At 40.3% G+C, this 17,407-nt stretch overlaps 1 protein-coding gene across 1 annotated transcript in view; it reads right to left on the reverse strand.

Annotated features, from left to right (window-relative positions):
* Positions 1–450: 450 nt before the first annotated feature.
* LOC128733207 (peptidyl-prolyl cis-trans isomerase-like) overlaps positions 451–17,407 on the reverse strand; it is a 37,923-nt gene continuing 20,966 nt past the window's right edge. Inside the window, exon 2 of the mRNA XM_053826903.1 lies at positions 451–1,373. Coding sequence (XP_053682878.1) covers positions 948–1,373 — 426 coding nt within the window. The 3' untranslated portion in view covers positions 451–947. The remainder of the gene's footprint in view (positions 1,374–17,407) is intronic.

Here is a 17,407-nt window from a genome sequence, read left to right on the forward strand (position 1 = left end):
ATCAGTGAAACACATCGAAGCTCTTTTCTCACCTGTGGCATAGCTCATTGGCTCTCAGAACTTGGTAAAAACTAACCATGCTTCCGAGCAGGGTTATTTTCGAAAAACCATCGTCTGTCAAATTTTAACCAAAAAGTTAAAAATTTCGCGAAATGGTTCACAGTCATGGGTAAAATTTTGACGTGAATTTTCTAGCATAAAACCATGCTCAAAGTATCGTTTCCCACCATTATCTCGATTTTTTCAATTTGGTCACTAACACCCCTCACCCTCTCAATTAAAACTATGAATTATATACGATTTGTGTATAAAATGTTGAATAGGTATTACTCTTTTGTCTACAGGAATCGGGTCAAATTAAACTGCCATACGAAAAATAATACACGTAAAGAGGAGTTACATAACTTCGTCTTATCAACAGATAATACGGGAATTTTCGAAGAAGTATTGATGAAAACAAACATTTTTGTTAGCTTGACCATTTAACTCTGTTGCAATCTTGTTTCTGTTCAGATCTGGCCTACTAAACAGGTTACTGCCGGCAACGAACCCTTTATGATATATCTAATCTTCTATGAATGATATATCGAATGTGTTCACCATTCATTGCAATTTTATGTTATCAGTTGAAGCATTGATTACAAGAATCAGGGTGGACAACTTCTGTTGATAATTGCAGTTTTTTTCTTTGAAGGATTAATGTATTATAGCAACGAAATACAAAATTATTCTCGAATTATTAGGGAAGTTGACGTTTTCGAGTAGATGAAAAATGCCTAAGATTAATAGAATGAACCGAATCAACTTTGGCTGCTAACTTTTAAAATGTGTTTTAAAAATTTCGCGAAAATTAGAACCAAGTTAGCATTTTTATTGGAAACACAAATTACATACGAATTCGAGCTAAAAAGGTATAAGTCTTGATGAATAGCAGAGTATGATTAAATTTACAGCTGACCGGAGTTGGCAACAACGATTTTTTTAGAGGTTTTGCCGGCCTGATTGCCGTATGATTCAATTTTTCGCACAACATCCATGCCTTCGACAACACTGCCGAAAACAACATGACGATCGTCCAACCAAGAAGTCTTCACGGTGGTAATGAAAAACTGGGATCCGTTGGTGTTTGGTCCAGCATTAGCCATCGACATAATACCAGGTCCGGTGTGTTTCAAAACAAAGTTCTCATCTTCAAACTTGTTACCGTAGATAGATTTTCCGCCAGTTCCATTATGGTTCTGAAAATCGCCACCTTGGCACATAAAGTTTGGAATTACACGGTGGAATGTTGAACCTTTATATCCGAAGCCTTTTTCCCCAGTGCAAAGAGCACGAAAGTTTTCACATGTCTTTGGGGTGACGTCGGTGCGCAGCTGAAAAGAGAAATTAATTTTATCAATGATCAATTAATAAGACAAAAAATTCTAATATATATATGACGACGATAATTTAGCAAGTTTAAAATATTGCACGTAGAGCAGAAATCCTATTTTGAGCCTATCAAGCGACAACCTAAACAATATTTATGGATTATGGTAGAACAGGGCAAAGAGTGTCAACTAAACTCACACTGTGCTAGCTCAAAAAAATATCAGTAGGGAAACTAGAGGGGCAAGAGGACCACCCGGGACAAAAGTACCACTCTTCAGTTTTCCATGTAAAGGACGAAGAATTTGAATATGGTTATTTTTATGGTTTATAAGTTTAATATAATCCATTCAGGGTGTCGATTATTCAGCGAAAATAAAATTCCCTGACTTTTCCAGGTGTATTTCGAAAAATTCCAGACGCAAAATATCTCCTTCACTTATCATCAGTTGTCAACCTAACGTCATTCAGTACAGACGTAATCTGATAGCATTGGTAAAAGTTTGAAAAGTAACGTTATTTCAAGGGGTTTAAAAGCTTGAGCAATTTAACAAGTTCCCCTTGATCACGATGGAATCGCTAAGGTTACATACCTTGTACATGGACATCCGAGGAATCCAAGGGATAAAACATACGCAAATCTACGACTACATCTATGACCAGCTGCTTCTCACACCGCATGAAGTGCAATCCATCCAAGTAGACTTCACGGAAGGAAAAGTGTACATCGAACTCCAAACTGCCGATAAAGTCACCGAAATCGTCGAAAAATACAACGGAAAGCGAGAAATAATTATCGAAAATCAACCACACAAAATCCGGCTCTACATTGAAGATGGCGGGATCGACGTCAAACTACATCACATGCCTCCAAGAATGCCAGAGGAATGGATATCGCAACATATGGCTCGTTTCGGACATACAATGCACATTAGAAATGAAATGTGTAAATCTTCGAAGTTTCTCAACATACCCAGTGGCGTTAAATAGTCAGGATGCAGATGCACCGAGCAATTCCGTCATATATTAGCATTCGTGGGTACAATACCTACGTCACATACGACAACCAGGTTCAAACCTGTCGCCATTGCGGTCACATAATGCATCGAAGTCCAGGATGTGCGGAGAATAGAGAGCGGCTTGCAGCAGAAGAACGTACACTTACCTCATATGCAGACATCACTTCTAAACAACATCTAAACAGCCAACACAACCAGCACTCAAAAATCAATCACTACAACCACGGTATCGACTCTTGATACTATTGCACCCAGGGGGCTGATATGACGTCATATTTTCATTGCTCACATGAAAAAAGCGGCAAACGCAAAGCGATTTTATGAAACGAATTTAACTAACCATTTTCACAGTTTCATGTATTTCGCATCAATTGCCTACCTGGCATTGGCTATGTGATGCTAAAACCTTGGCTAAAATCAAACTAAAACTAACAAAATTTAACAATTTACACATCCGACTCGGTTGTCAGCTTGAGCCCATGTATGAAGCTGTCAGCTTGGGCCCGCTCTATGTTGGCTACGTTTTTTTGTACAGGTTGGTATTGGAAGTGTCATTCCCGTGATTGCACCTGAAACAATAGCTATGCAAACCAACAACACGAAACGACCGGCGATCACTACTGATGGACTCGAAAAGGGCAGGAAAGGCAAAACGGCAAAAACTACTCTGGAACCACGTACTCTATCGAAGGAGCGAAAGGCAGAAACAACTTCCATTCATAAGCATAGTATACAGTTCCAAGCGAAGTGAAAATTGAAGCAAGTGAAAAGGCGTCCCTTTTCGCTCGCGGAAAATAAAGACTGTGGATCTCTTAATAATTTCATTAGCTTTCGGTTTACAGTTCATGCGAAGTGAATTGAAGGGTTTACAGTTCGAGCGAAGAGAAAATAAATTTAAAACCAATGCGGTATTTACAAGTGGGGCAATGGTGCTGCAGCAGTTAAGTGTAGCGCAAAACATTATCAATACGCTTTTGGAACCGAAAAAAAAGTAATAACGGTTAGGCGTGACGTCCAATTCTGCAAAAAAGTCCGCATTGCTCGTTGCGGTATGTTTTTGGAGTCATGAAGTTTTTGTCGCCAATATTAACAAATATTTTCCTTTTCCACACCTCTACACACTCATTGGCTTGAAACGTCAAGTTTTCGCTAGCTGCAGCCTTGTTCACGAGCGTAGGCGCGTGCGAACGAATAGTACCCAAGTGAAAAAGATGTCATCCACAATCTTTAATTTCGGTGGATCACGTTTGTTTACAGTTCCGAGTGAAGTGAAATGCGGCTTTTGCGCTAGTGAAAAAGTTGAGCGGTTTGTATGGGATTTTCACTTCGCTCGGAACTCTATACTAGGCTATACGCGAGATATATCTTACGGCAACGTAGGAGCACAAACACAAACACAAACACAAACACAAACACAAACATGCTGATAGATGATACGATGATCTCTGACGATGAGATCTCTCAGGCTGGCAACAGGATCAGTCGCTCACCATTCAGATCGCATCCATCCACAAGATCGAGAGAGGCAAGTAGAACACAACTTTCTCGCAAATAAATTGACACGACTCAAAATCATTCCTATATAATCGCAACTATCAACATTAACGCAATACAAAATAATACCAAAATATCAGCTCATTCTGATTTACTACGTAGTTTAAACACAGAGAACAGACATCCATTCAAGAACAAATTTTTTGGGAATTCTTGGATAAAATTTCAAATTAAAATCACCTAATATGCTAGCGTCACCACCACTATAGTTTCCCAACTAAATGATTCTTTTGATTTGCACACTGACAACCTTTGGCTCCTCTGGCGCTAGTATATATGGACTATATGCGTTATGCTAGCGCCAGAATCCATAAGCATTATGCTAGCGCCAGAAGCTAGCTGTTGTGAGTTTAGTGTAGAATTTTATGCGCCTTTAGCGACACCATCACTATAGTTTCCCAACTAATTTGACATAAGTTTTATCCAAGTGGGAACCTTTCGCTTGGATGTCTGTTCTCTGCAGGGATGGCACGTTCACTGTGTTTCTGCACGTCGGTGAACCACAGAGAACAGACATCCAAGCGAAAGGTCCCCACTTGGATAAAACTTATGTCAAATTAGTTGGGAAACTATAGTGATGATGTCGCTGAAGGCGCAGAAAATTCTACACTAAACTCACAACAGCTAGCTTCTGGCGCTAGCATAACGCTTATTGTCCATATATAGTAGCGCCAGAGGAGCCAAAGGTTGTCAGTGTGCAAATCAAAAGAATCATTTAGTTGGGAAACTATAGTGGTGGTGACGCTAGCATATTAGGTGATTTTAATTTGAAATTTTATCCAAGAATTACCGAAAAATTTGTTCCTGAATGGATGTCTGTTCTCTGTGGGTGAACTACACCCTCTCTTTACTGTGTGAATCACAGTTGGTCAGAGAAGTGGAATACAGCCCGGACTCGATTAGCCGGGTGTTGATTTTTATTTTCAGCCCGGATAATCGAATCATTATTTTTGAAACAAATTTTTTTTGGTATGTCAAGTTTCTTAACTTTTAGGTAAGGTACCCCGGGGCAAGTGGGAATACAGGGTAAGTGGGAACGGAGCTCATAACTCTCAACTTCATTTTCTCCAACTGAACCTTTCTAGAAATGAAAGATACAACACAACTCAAACGCATGTATTAAAATTATAGATTATTTATAACAGGCATTTCAAATAACAAAATTAGACTTTAAATTTGAGCGTTGTTTTCAATTTGCGTTGTAAGTTTGACGCACCTTTCTAGAAATGATATTTTGGCCACAAGCTTTACGTAAAAGTACATGTTTTTCTGGCATTAGATAAACATAACGACTGTATTAACAAATTATACCCGAAAACTAGTTGTTTAATTTGAAAAATGGCATTAAAAAAAATGGGTCGAAATAAGGTCGGCACTTCGAAGCACCCGGGGCAAGTGGGACGTATTAAAAATAAACTTCCTGTTTTAATACATTTTTTAGATGTACTACCAAACATTTTCAGTTCAATTACACAAAGAAACCCACATGCATAGCTTATGAGGGAACAAATAGTTTGGTCACATTTTGGTTACACCTAAACGATGTTAATTGAATTTGGAAAGGCAAATTTGACATAATTAAACAAATCTGCAACTGGAATTGAAACAATAAAGTGTTGTGGTTATTATAGCGTAACTATCTCTTATGAGTAGCTCTAGCGTATTGGGCATGGTAGAACAAACAGATCTTAATCGTATTTTTGAGCTATTAAACAACCCAGGTAACCAATAAGCATTTCCAATGCAATTTAAAAGCAAGCCGATAAGCATTTAAGTTGCCTTAAATGCTACTTAAATGCTATTTTGGCAAAATATGCGGCTACTTTACTGCTAGCCCTCTTATAGTGCTGACAATGCTTATTTGCAACTAGTTACCAACAAGAAGAATTTAAATAGAATTGTGGATGCCAATTTACAACAGTTATGCAGTCAAAAAGCTGATAAACAACAACCTGCAGTATAAAACGCCAGGGATGCTAATAAACGACTGATTTACTGCTTATTTTAATGCTTATTGGTTACCTGGGAATGGTTAATGCTAAATTACGTCTCGCAAGAATTGGATGCAACGACCTATTCAACTACATGTCCTTTTTTCCTTTTTTTCGGGTTATCCAACTGGTCGCTTAATAGCGTATAAAACTCTGCGCTGGGCCCTTTTGTGATGTCAACAAAGTGTCAGGGAGACCTCAAACATCAGTTCTACCTGACGAGACAGGCACTGTCGCCCACTAAAACACAGGTAGAGTCCCAAGCATAGCCGTCACGCCTATACCCGCAGGCGGAGGCGTTTTGGCCCTGCGCGGACTCCACGAACTGACTCTAAGATCTCTCTGCCAAAGGCCGGAATGTCATATTTTAAATATAATGATGATGATGATAAGAAAAATAATAGATCGAATTTGTAAATGTGCTTTGGACTTTTTGTACCACTCGAGTTGCAATATGTGGTATAGTGAAAAAGTGGAGGATTCGTCAGCCCCGCCTGACACCGGTCTTCAACCGCGCGCCCGCTTTCAGTTTTCCAACACAAACAACCACAAATGAACCAATAGGTAAGACAAATTTCGGAGCATTAGTGGTTATCAACTTATCAGGGCAAATTTAATCTTTCATCCCTTTAGCATTCACAGTGCATTTCCACGATACAAAGTAAATTGAGCGCAGCACAAGCTGGACGTTCGCGGTAGTCAACAGAAGCTTCAAAATATAGAAACTCTCCCGCCTTCCAACCCCCGAGACCAAAGTGCTGTAAAGCTCTGGGCTTATACGTCTCTTTAAGACTCGACCCCTTCCCATCGACAGAGCCCGCGGGCGGCCATCAGAGCTCAGGACAGCCACGGGGCCAGTGCAAAAATCCTACTCTATCTAGCAGCACCGCCTAGCCGAAACTCGAACACGCGACACGAATTGACCTAATTTTCCCATCTGCTACCTAAGAAGTGCTATTACCCGTAATCATTACAGAGTGGTCCTTCGGCATCCAATCGGATCCGGTATCCCGCTTAGATCCCATTACTAACCCTAAGCCCCCGACCAACTCAATCAATCCGACATTTTTCGAGATGATTTGTGATTTTCCGAGATATTTGTGACAGTTGTGATAAATAGGGATGAATCCCAGAAAACTTCATCTATTGTCAGAGATCCCCATACTGGCCTTATTCTTAAACGGAATAAAAGCACTTTCTGAACAACGCAACAATCACATTTGCAGGGTGGCCACAGAACTTCTTGAAAAAAATTCCCGACTTTTTCCCGATCGGATTCAAGTTTTTCCCGACAGAAACTTCCTTCATTTTTCCGTTATAAAATAAAGGTAGGGTATGTTGCTACATCGTCGTAATTGCCTATTCTCGTCCTATCCAACACAAACTATTAAAAATATCACATTTTTATGACACACAATGCAAAACTAGTTAGTCCCTAATATTTTAGTTTGCTGTCTATCATACGCGATCAATCAGAGTGAGCTGAGATCTATTTAAATGCTTTTGACGTAGGACTACGTCTTACGGCAAGTTTTGAGATAGGGTGTCATTCCAAAAAATCGAAAAATGCGAGCGTCACGAAAAATGAAAGGTTTTAAGCGCTAATAGCTCAGCGGTTTTCCGATCGATTTTCAATATTCTTACACCAATCGATCGGAAAATCTTCTAAGAATTGACCCAAATGAAGAAAAGTATGAATTCTTGATGTTGAACTATTGAAAAATTGAAAATAATGAACCTATGTTTTACCAGAGTTCTCGCTTCGTGATTGGTTGGAAGATTCTTTACGATGATCTAACCCTATACCAATTTGATATCTGTGCTTGGGAAGTAAACCAAAACAAGCGACAAAGTTTCCTCATTTCAACAAGATTTCTTAACACCGCGGTTTAACCTAGACCATTTTGATGTCCTTGCTTGGGAAGTACGCCAGAGAGAGTGACAAAGCCCCCTCGTACCAACAGATTTCTTACGAACACGATTAAACCTAGTCCAATTTGATGTCGGTGTTAGGGAAGTATGCCAGAAAAAATGACACAAGTTCATTGTACCAACAGATTGCAAATTCTTTACTGCGAGACGATTAAATCTAGGCGAATTTGATATCTGTGTTGGAAAAATGTGCTACAGCTGTAGTGTTTGGTTACAATACGACTCTGTATGAATACGCATGCTTGTCGTTTCATTAGAAGTGTAGTGAAAAGATGTGCTGTTGATAAAATAGGATTGAATTGGTAAAATCCCTTCAACGTGGGGAACCATGGGTAATAAAAACAATCTTTAATTTCAGTAAGGTAGCAGGAAAGTAATAGTTTGTGTTCTTGATTTTGTTAAGTGGTTTTCAACTGCACAATCTTTTGAGAATTGAACGTATGCAATGTTACTACTTTGATAAATGTTACATACAACGCATGTAGCATGTTTATATGTTACATATAGCATGTATACATGAAGAATCGAATGATTACAAGCATGAATACATGCTACTATCACTGCAAAGAGACTTACGTAGTCCTGCGTCACCTATATATGCGGTCGTGTCTTGTACACAACCCCTCTGATTTTTATCGTTAAAGAAGTCCTACCAGCCAAATTTCCTACGTTTTTTCGTGCGACGAAGAAGACAATGTCGACTAATCGTTTTAATTTCCGTCATTCATAAATGAAAATAACTCACGCAAGGCATTATCGTTATTCTACAGCTAGGAAAACTTGCCTGATCTGCAGAAATTTTGTAGAATAGCATTTGTCATGCCGTCCTACACAAATACATGCGCGTTAGATTCGTAAACATTGTTGTGATTTTCAATTCGGACGATGAAAAATTTTGATGGACGGATTTTACGGTACGGTACGACAAATTTTAGCAATAAAGTCAGTAGCGTAATTTCAATAATATGCTTTAATAATCGCTTTTCAGTGATTTCAAAGTGAACGGATCGGAAGGTAAGTATGTTTTAGTCAAATCAGCACAAGAACTTTTGGAGTATTCATTAAATCCATCCAACAAATGATGAAAATTAGAATGGCTTTACTTATTACGACGGGAATTAGAAAAAAACCCTAACATATGCTGTGTATATTGCAGTTTGCAGAGCAGAGCTCAAGGATTGAAACTATCACTCTACTATGAGTCTATGGAGTGCACTCGTCGATTCTGCCACGAAACAGAAGTGGAAGTTCAAATAATGTAGTAGCCGAAAATCAGGTATCTTTCTGGACAGCCTGGATACGACTGACTCTCAAGCCCACTAACCCAGTAAACCATTTGGTTTGTATATCTCAATTGCAACTGAGATATACGAAATCATATCTGACCGAAAAAGTTATATTTCACGCCATATAAGAACATATATGCACCAAACTGGAGGCGATATACGTGCGAGAATTTCGACAACTATTTGTAATTCTATTTTGCGTAGTTTTTATAACACGCAACTAAATACTCCTGAATATATGATTAAGATATAATCAAATGCTGCAATCGTCTATACTTCTTTATAATTCACAGTCATGAATTGTATATGAAGACACGCACGACTGCAAAACAACTTATTGTTCACTTCCGTTTGACATACTCTAATCATTATACAATTCCAATCTGAAATTGGCCTGAAAACGATTTAATGTGAACTTTCTATTACGATTTTGTGTTATCTGGGAAGTGTGCATCCAAATTAGTTTAAGAGTGCAGCAGAACTAAGGGAACTTTCCCGCCAAAACAAAGTTTCATTATTCAGGGTGCTTGGACACTGCGGAAACGAGTAATAAGCTTGTTAACAGCCTAGCGAAACAAGGATCAGCTCAGACAGCAGTCCGTCAATGATACGCCAAGCTGAGGAGGGCTGTTAGGAAATCTTGTAAGCAGGACTAGAGAGCCAGGGTCAAATATCTAGCTGATGAATGACGACGTTACTTTTTACAGCCTTCTGCTAGTGGCAAATTTTCGCAGGCTTCTGTCGTGCTCTGCAAAATATCTCAATTCTCGGCGTTTTCCTGGCAAAGCACAGAAGACGAATCGATTTGCTCTCTCTCAGTCGAATGTTACCTTCGTCGAGTTTTGTGTGTTTCATCTTTCTTTTTCTGCCGGAGCGCTACCGAATTCATGCTCTCAAGGTTACGGAACAAATCGTTCCAGTCCATAGAATTGCCTAACGCATATTCTCTTTGGGACACGGAGCAAATAGCCTCGTGTCTCCAGCGTGCGAAGAAAATATTAGCTCTGCTTGTCGTTTTCCGCCTTCTGATAAATTCTGACCTGTTTTCTTCTGGTACTTATTGATTTCGAGAAAGCATTCGACCGAAACATGAAAACATCTGGGGCGTACTAAGGCGTAGCTGAGTTCCTAATAAAGTAGTCTATCTCATTGTTTTAGTGCAAATTTGTTTATTTGTTTATTTGAAATTAATTCATCTGACAATGATGGTGTCTTAATGAATAAAACTACACTAAACTAACAATGACTTAATTCTACTTTTGAAACGCTCAGTCGGTTCGTCAAACTCGAAATGCTCTTCAACGGTCGTAAATGCACGGATGCATGCTGAGACTGGTTCGTGGTATCCAAACACCGTTCGATGGAAAATTGGTTGTAATAACGTCGTATTCCGAAGAGATCTACCTGGTATGCGAAAATTCAACATTGAGAGCAGTTCGGGGGCATCAATTTCACTATTAATTAATTTCGCAATAAACAGTGACTGCTGAAGTTTCCGTCGTCGTTCTAGAGTGTCTAAGCCCAATAGCCGGCATCTATCAGGATACGGTGGTAAATTATTAGGATCTCGCCAAGGCAAATTTTTTAGCGCTAAACGAATAAACCGTTTCTGAACACGTTCAATCCTTAGACACCATGTAACTTGGTAAGGATGCCATACGATACACGCATTTTCCGAAATTGGACGAACGAGAGCACAGTACAGCGACTTCCAACAATGTGGGTCCGAAAAATCCTTCGCAATCCTGGCGACAAAACCTAATTGTCGTAATGCTTTCGATATGATTGTTGAACATTGTAAGTTGAACGACATTTTTGAGTCAAGTACAATTCCTAAATCCGTCACTTTTGTAACTCTAGTAAGAGTAACGCCGTCGATGTTATAGTCGAACAAAATTGGATGTACCTTGCGATGGAACGTGACCACTTGACATTTTTCCACACTGATAATCAATTTGTTTCGTAGACACCAATCAGCAAATGATATTAATGAGTCTTGTAAGCGCCAGCAATCTTCCAGTGTGTGTACTACTATGTACAGCTTCAGATCATCCGCGTAAACTAGTTTGAGACTTCCATTCAGAGTCAGAGCAGCATCGTTAAAAAATATAATAAACAACAGTGGTCCCAGATTGCTACCCTGCGGGACTCCAGAACTATTTGTAAAAGGTCTTGATATACAACCGTCAATCTTCACCAGCAGCTCACGCTGCGTGAGGTAAGATTCTAGCCAAGCAATCAATTGCGCAGATACACCAAGGACGAGTCAGCTTATTTAGCAGTATTTTATGGTCAATTTTGTCAAAAGCTGCTTTCAAATCGGTATAAATTACATCGACTTGCGCTTTCACTTCAATACCATGTATTACCTTCGACGTAAAATTTAGCAAGTTTGTGGTAACCGACCGTCTAGGCATGAAACCATGTTGATCCTTGGATATATAGTTATTCGTTGCATTGAGAAGGTTTTTACACATTATGATTTCAAACAATTTAGAAACCGCAGGAAGGCTTGTAATTCCACGATAGTTGACAACGTTATGGCGGTCACCACGTTTGAAAACAGGTGTCATATACGACTGCTTCCAAATGCGCGGGAATCTTGCTTGTTCAAATGAGCGATTAAAAATGTCACATAGAGGTCGTGCCAAAATTGCTGCACAACGACATATTAACACCGCAGGCAAACCATCAGGTCCGGGGACAAACGAGTGCTTTAGCTGTTTCGCAGCTGATAAGATCATATCGAAATTTACAGTGAATACTCCCACATCAATTAAATCACTAGGAACATCACGGATGGCTTCATCAATTTCCAAACTGGAAGCGGTATCCGATGCGAAAACAGTGGCAAAGTGTTTGGCAAACAACTGGCTTGAATCTGCTGCAGTTTCTGCGGTCACATCATCTATATAGATATTCTTTGGGATTGCAGCACTTTTCCGTTTAGAGTTTACGAAATTCCAAAAGCCACGCGGATTTCTTCGCAAATTTATCTGCACACGTAACACATATGATTTGTACAGTGAGGCATTCAAAATTCGATATGCGTTACTGGCTTGTTTAAACTTTTGTTTATTGCTCGACGTTTGCTGACGACGAAGCTTTCGTTGACAAGCATTGCGTGCACGTTTTAGGGATCGTAATTGTGAATTGCTCCACACGGGCGAAAACGGCGGTCGTATTCGTGGAACGTTCGAAAGTAGCCAATCATTCAATACGGAACAAAAATTCTGAGCCATCACATCTACATCATCAGTTGTGAAAACTTCATTCCAGTCAACAGTCGTCAAATAGTCAGAAAGAGCTGCAAAATCAATTTTGCGAAAATTCAGTGGTTGTTCAATTTGTCTCTCAACAGTTTCATTACACGCCACTCGTGCGGGCAAGGAGATTTCAAGCGGGGGGTGATGTAAATCAACGGGCACCAGCGGTACAGAGCAGTTCATCACGTTGGGCTCACAGTTAGGCGAACAAAAACACAGATCGAGAATGCGGTTGAGTGACTTGTGTACAAGTTTCCTTTGGCTAAGGCACAAATAATCCATGCCATCTAGAAGAGTGCTGCTGGACGGTGGCAACTGGGAGCAATCACATTGTATAACGTTGTCAATTGAACGCCAGCGCATGCGTGGCTGGTTGAAGTCGCCACAAATGAAAATATCGTCGCCGGGCCTGCATTTTTGGCAAAGCTCATTTACCGAAGATACATAGTCATTTACAATGCTAACGCTATGACTCCGGTCAGGTGGAATATAAATTGCGCACAACAGAATCTTTCTGTCTTTGATCACCGACGAAACACATATTTGTTCTAAAGATTGACCGTTCTCAGTGTGCACAACACAGCTGGTGTACCGCTCAGAAACTGCGATCAGTACCCCACCGAAACGAGATTTGTTGCTGTTAGCGGGGCTCCGATCACAACGGAAAACATTAAAACCGGAGCCAAACAGCTGTTGCGAGTTGATGGTATTGTCCAGTCCAGTCTCGGTCATGATGATTACGTCATAGTTGCACTCATTTGTCGCCAGAAACAGGTCACTAATTTTCGTTCTCAGGCTGCGTACATTTTGATAATAGGTCCAGATCCAGATGTCGTCTTCTATGCATACAGTGTTCCGCTGCAACGTACAGTCGGTGAGAGTAGGAGAAAATTCTAAACCGACAGAATACTCGCCTTTGGCGGGAACCAGTTGGATCCCACCGTCCACATAGCATCGCGTTAAATTTAATACATTATGGCTGGATTGTCCTAAGAGTTCAGTATCCGCTACTCCCGAGGCGTGATGTAAATCGGGCGCGCAGCATTTTTTGGTAGGTGAACGAACTCCCTGAACATCAAACCGTCTGGCCAATTTTCAGCATTGATCGCTTGCATTTTTAGGGCAGGATCCAACCCGATTTTGAATGAAACGAAAGTCATGTTTGAAACATCTTTCCCTTTTGGCACGAGACGAATGACATTCATCGGTGCATCAGTGTCCAGACAACGGGAAACAATTTTTTCAACGTCTTTATCGGTGATCATAGGTTGGAATCCGGATAGATAAAGCCAGAATACAGGTTTCGGAGCGGCAGGCATGATAAAAGGCACAGATAGATCATCGAAGTTAATTTCCTTTGTACCTTTGTTTACAGTCGGTCGTGCTGTTTGCTCAAAACTAGCGCGGCGGCGTTTTGCACCTAATCTCGGCCACACAGGCGTTCTGGTTTCATTTGACAAATTGGGCAAAGGCGAGGCAACAGGGCAATTATTTTGAGTCGCCATAGAGGAAATGTTATCGACTTTTTGGTTTAACACTTCCACCATGCCAGTCAATTGCTGCAGTTGTGTAACGACAGTGGTAGCATTTGTTGAACGAGAAGTATCCAGATCAGCTAAGTAAGCGCGGACGCTCCTACCATTTAGAATGTCCCTACACGGAGGGCAGATGAAAATCAGCTTCCCTTGTGTAATCACCTCTCTGCATGAGCGCAAGTTAAAACCACAGCACTGTTGACTAATGTGAAAGTAAGCTTCACAAAAACCGCAACGCAAAGGCTCCAGATCGTTGACATCCAGTTCGCAAGCACCACATTGTTTTTGCTCCATTTCTGCTGTTTACGCTGTTCCGTAGATGGTAACAAACCCACACAACTAGACAGAACAATACTGCTGCTAGAAGATGCTAACGGCCACTATGAAGCGTGAAACTTGTTGCGACGGCGAATTAAAACCACAAAATATCCGATATGTTTGCAATAACTTATTGTACTCCACTTTCCAGGTGCGAAACAGCCAGTTAATAGACTATCGAACAATGATTCAAAACAATTAACGGTATTTAAAATAGCTTAAAACGTATAAACTAGCGATCGCGAATAAAAGAGAGTGACTCTAGTCACAGACAATCAGACAGTTGCTGCGCGATGGCCTCCTGTCGGTCCCTATATGTGTTACTGCAGGAGTGACATAAGGCTACATATGTACTGTCACCGCAACTGCTCCTCGTTGTGATGGACGAGATTTTAATTGGAACCATTGACAGTGAACCAGACCGAGGATTACCCTGGAGTCTTTTGACTTTGCCGCCCAGTTAGCTTCGAGGTACGATGCTGGTTGAACAAGCCAGTCGTCGTATGTTCGAATCTCGGCTAGGCGGTGCTTGCTAGATAGAGTCAGTAGGATTGTTACACTGGCCCCGTAATTTTCCTGTACTCTAACAGCCGGCTGCAAAGTCTGTTGATATAGAAGGGTAATGTCTAAAGACGGTTTAAGCCCAAGACTCGGAACACCTGTTATGCCGATGTCCGGCAATTCTCAATAAAAGATTAAGGTTCTTCGAAAGAGGGCTGTTAGAACCCTCTGATATTTGGAGAACAACTCCCAGCGCAGTAGTGCACTTCATCCGAAGTGCATCACCGGGCTGGACAAATGCTATTAGTCAAACAATGACAATCACTTCTGCTAGTGGTGCGTCATCTTGACAATATAGCTATAATAAAACGGGGAATATATCACAATAGATCAAACAAATGGTCGCAGTGATAAAAATACCCAACATGGAAAAAAAAGCCCAAGACTTTGCTTTTGCTTTGCTTTTGCACAATATGATGTGCAGAACAACCTTGTTGACAACTCCCAGATAGTAGGTCTCATATTCAACGTCGTAACTACCAAGTCAGTGAGATTAAACATTATTAATCCACCTTATTTCCAGTTAGATCAGGATGGCCAGGGATTTGGGACTATGAAATTTGGGAATTTGGGCTCGACACCCAAAACAGATTACCGCACCGATCCTAATACGAATTTTCAATTTAAATTTGAAATTCGTTCGATTGCCTGCAAGACGTGGTCCGTGTCGGTGTAGGCAACTGCAGGTCTTCGTTCTGCATCATTCAGGTCTCGTGGTCTCACACTTGGATTTTCAATTAGGAACTCTATCGTCAATATCGCCACATAGAAACAGAGATTCGGAAGCGTAGGTGGAGAAGGATCTGATTTATTTTGAGAAGAGGGGCGAACGAAATCGGCAGGAAGACACTCAATAGGAGAACAGAGGAAGCAGATCTAGAAGCTACTGACGGCGTGGTCTTGCTAACTGTATTCAGATTATTATTGGAACCTCACGTGGCGACATGTGGCAGATGGCAGAAAACCATGGCAGATAACCGTCCACCAACCAGACTTGATACCTTTGTTCTGCCGAACCACAAGCCAACGGACATGAACACATCAGCAATAATGTCATCAGCAACAAGGTAAAAACGGGGAATATTACAATAATTCAAAATATTGGACGCAGTGGATCAGCTCCGCAACAGAAGAAGAAAGGTCTATTTATTACTAACCATCTCCTCCCAGTTGGTCTCGTGGTACGATACTGATCAAATAAGCCAGTCGTCGTATGATCGAATCTCTCAAACATTCAAATATCTCTCGTGAAAAAAATCTACAGATCAAAGGTGACTACTTTAAGGTAAAAATATAAAGCGCTTAACTTATACAAATTGTTTTCCAATAAAAATTGTTATACGTGAGGAAAGAAGTATTAAATTTTTTTAATAACCATGAGGCCAAGTGGAAGGAGACGGTTAGCAATAAATGGAGCTCTCTTCTTCTGTTGCTGAACTGAACCACTGCGTCCAGTATTTTGAATTATTGTAATATTCCCCGTTTTTATCTTGTATGTTGCTCATGACTTAATTTCTGATGTATTCATCCGTTGGCTTGTGGTTCGGCAGAACAAAGCGATCAAGTCCAGCGACGTTCCTTGAAACCAACTGGAAGGCTGTACCCTCCACACACCACTATTACGAAAAAGCTGATACAGAGAGTGCCATATGCTCACAGTTACAGACGGGTTTCAGTTCGTCTTTGCAGGTGGAGGAAATTCCTGGTACGAAGATTTCGTTTGAGATCTAAAGATTCATGTGTTTCAGAATTGTAGAGGTTTCGACATATCTCCCAGATTATATCAAGGTATTCAACTTGAACATATTTACGTAAATTCATGAATTCCCGATTTATAGCAATTTTCATCAAATTCCCGACTTTTTCCCGCATTTTTCCCGACAGGTTCCAATTCCCGACTTTTTCCCGCATTTCCCGAATCTGTGGCCACCCTGCATTTGGTAAATTTTTACCCCGAGTTCCACTTGAAATCACAAAAGTATTTTGATATATACCCACATTCAGAAGTAAACGTGACCGCTGTTCATTTACTGATTAGTTAAAAAGCCCTACACCACGACAAGGTTGTTTTATCGTAGGGCGACCTATTCAACTACATGTCATTACAATAATGCTTTACAACGTATAATTGTACACAATCTGTGTTTTATAGAAATTATAAGGTCGCCCGTTGTGATCTGATTTTGTTACGCTATTTTTGGATGACCCTTCGTACAAATATTGTTTTTGATTGCTTCTTGCAATGCTTTAGCATTTCTGTATACTAACTTACACAATTTATTATTATTTCATGCTTTTTAATCAAATTTGAATATAGGTCCCACTTGCCCCGGTAAATGGGGCAAGTGGGACCCATCGCCATAATTTTGAAAATTCTCCTCCAGATTCATTTCATGTAAATTTATAGGCCTTTTTCGTAATTATTCCTTCGAAGTGATACCACTGAAAAGTTTCTGTGCTGAAAGAATTTTGAAATAATCATAGGTATAGAAAACACAGTGGAATAAACCCAAACTATGCATTTTTTAGGTCCCACTTGCCCCGGTGTACCTTATCATGATTGTTTTATTTATTATC

This window comes from Sabethes cyaneus, chromosome 1 (assembly GCF_943734655.1).
Source record: "Sabethes cyaneus chromosome 1, idSabCyanKW18_F2, whole genome shotgun sequence".
Classification (NCBI taxonomy): domain Eukaryota; kingdom Metazoa; phylum Arthropoda; class Insecta; order Diptera; family Culicidae; genus Sabethes; species Sabethes cyaneus.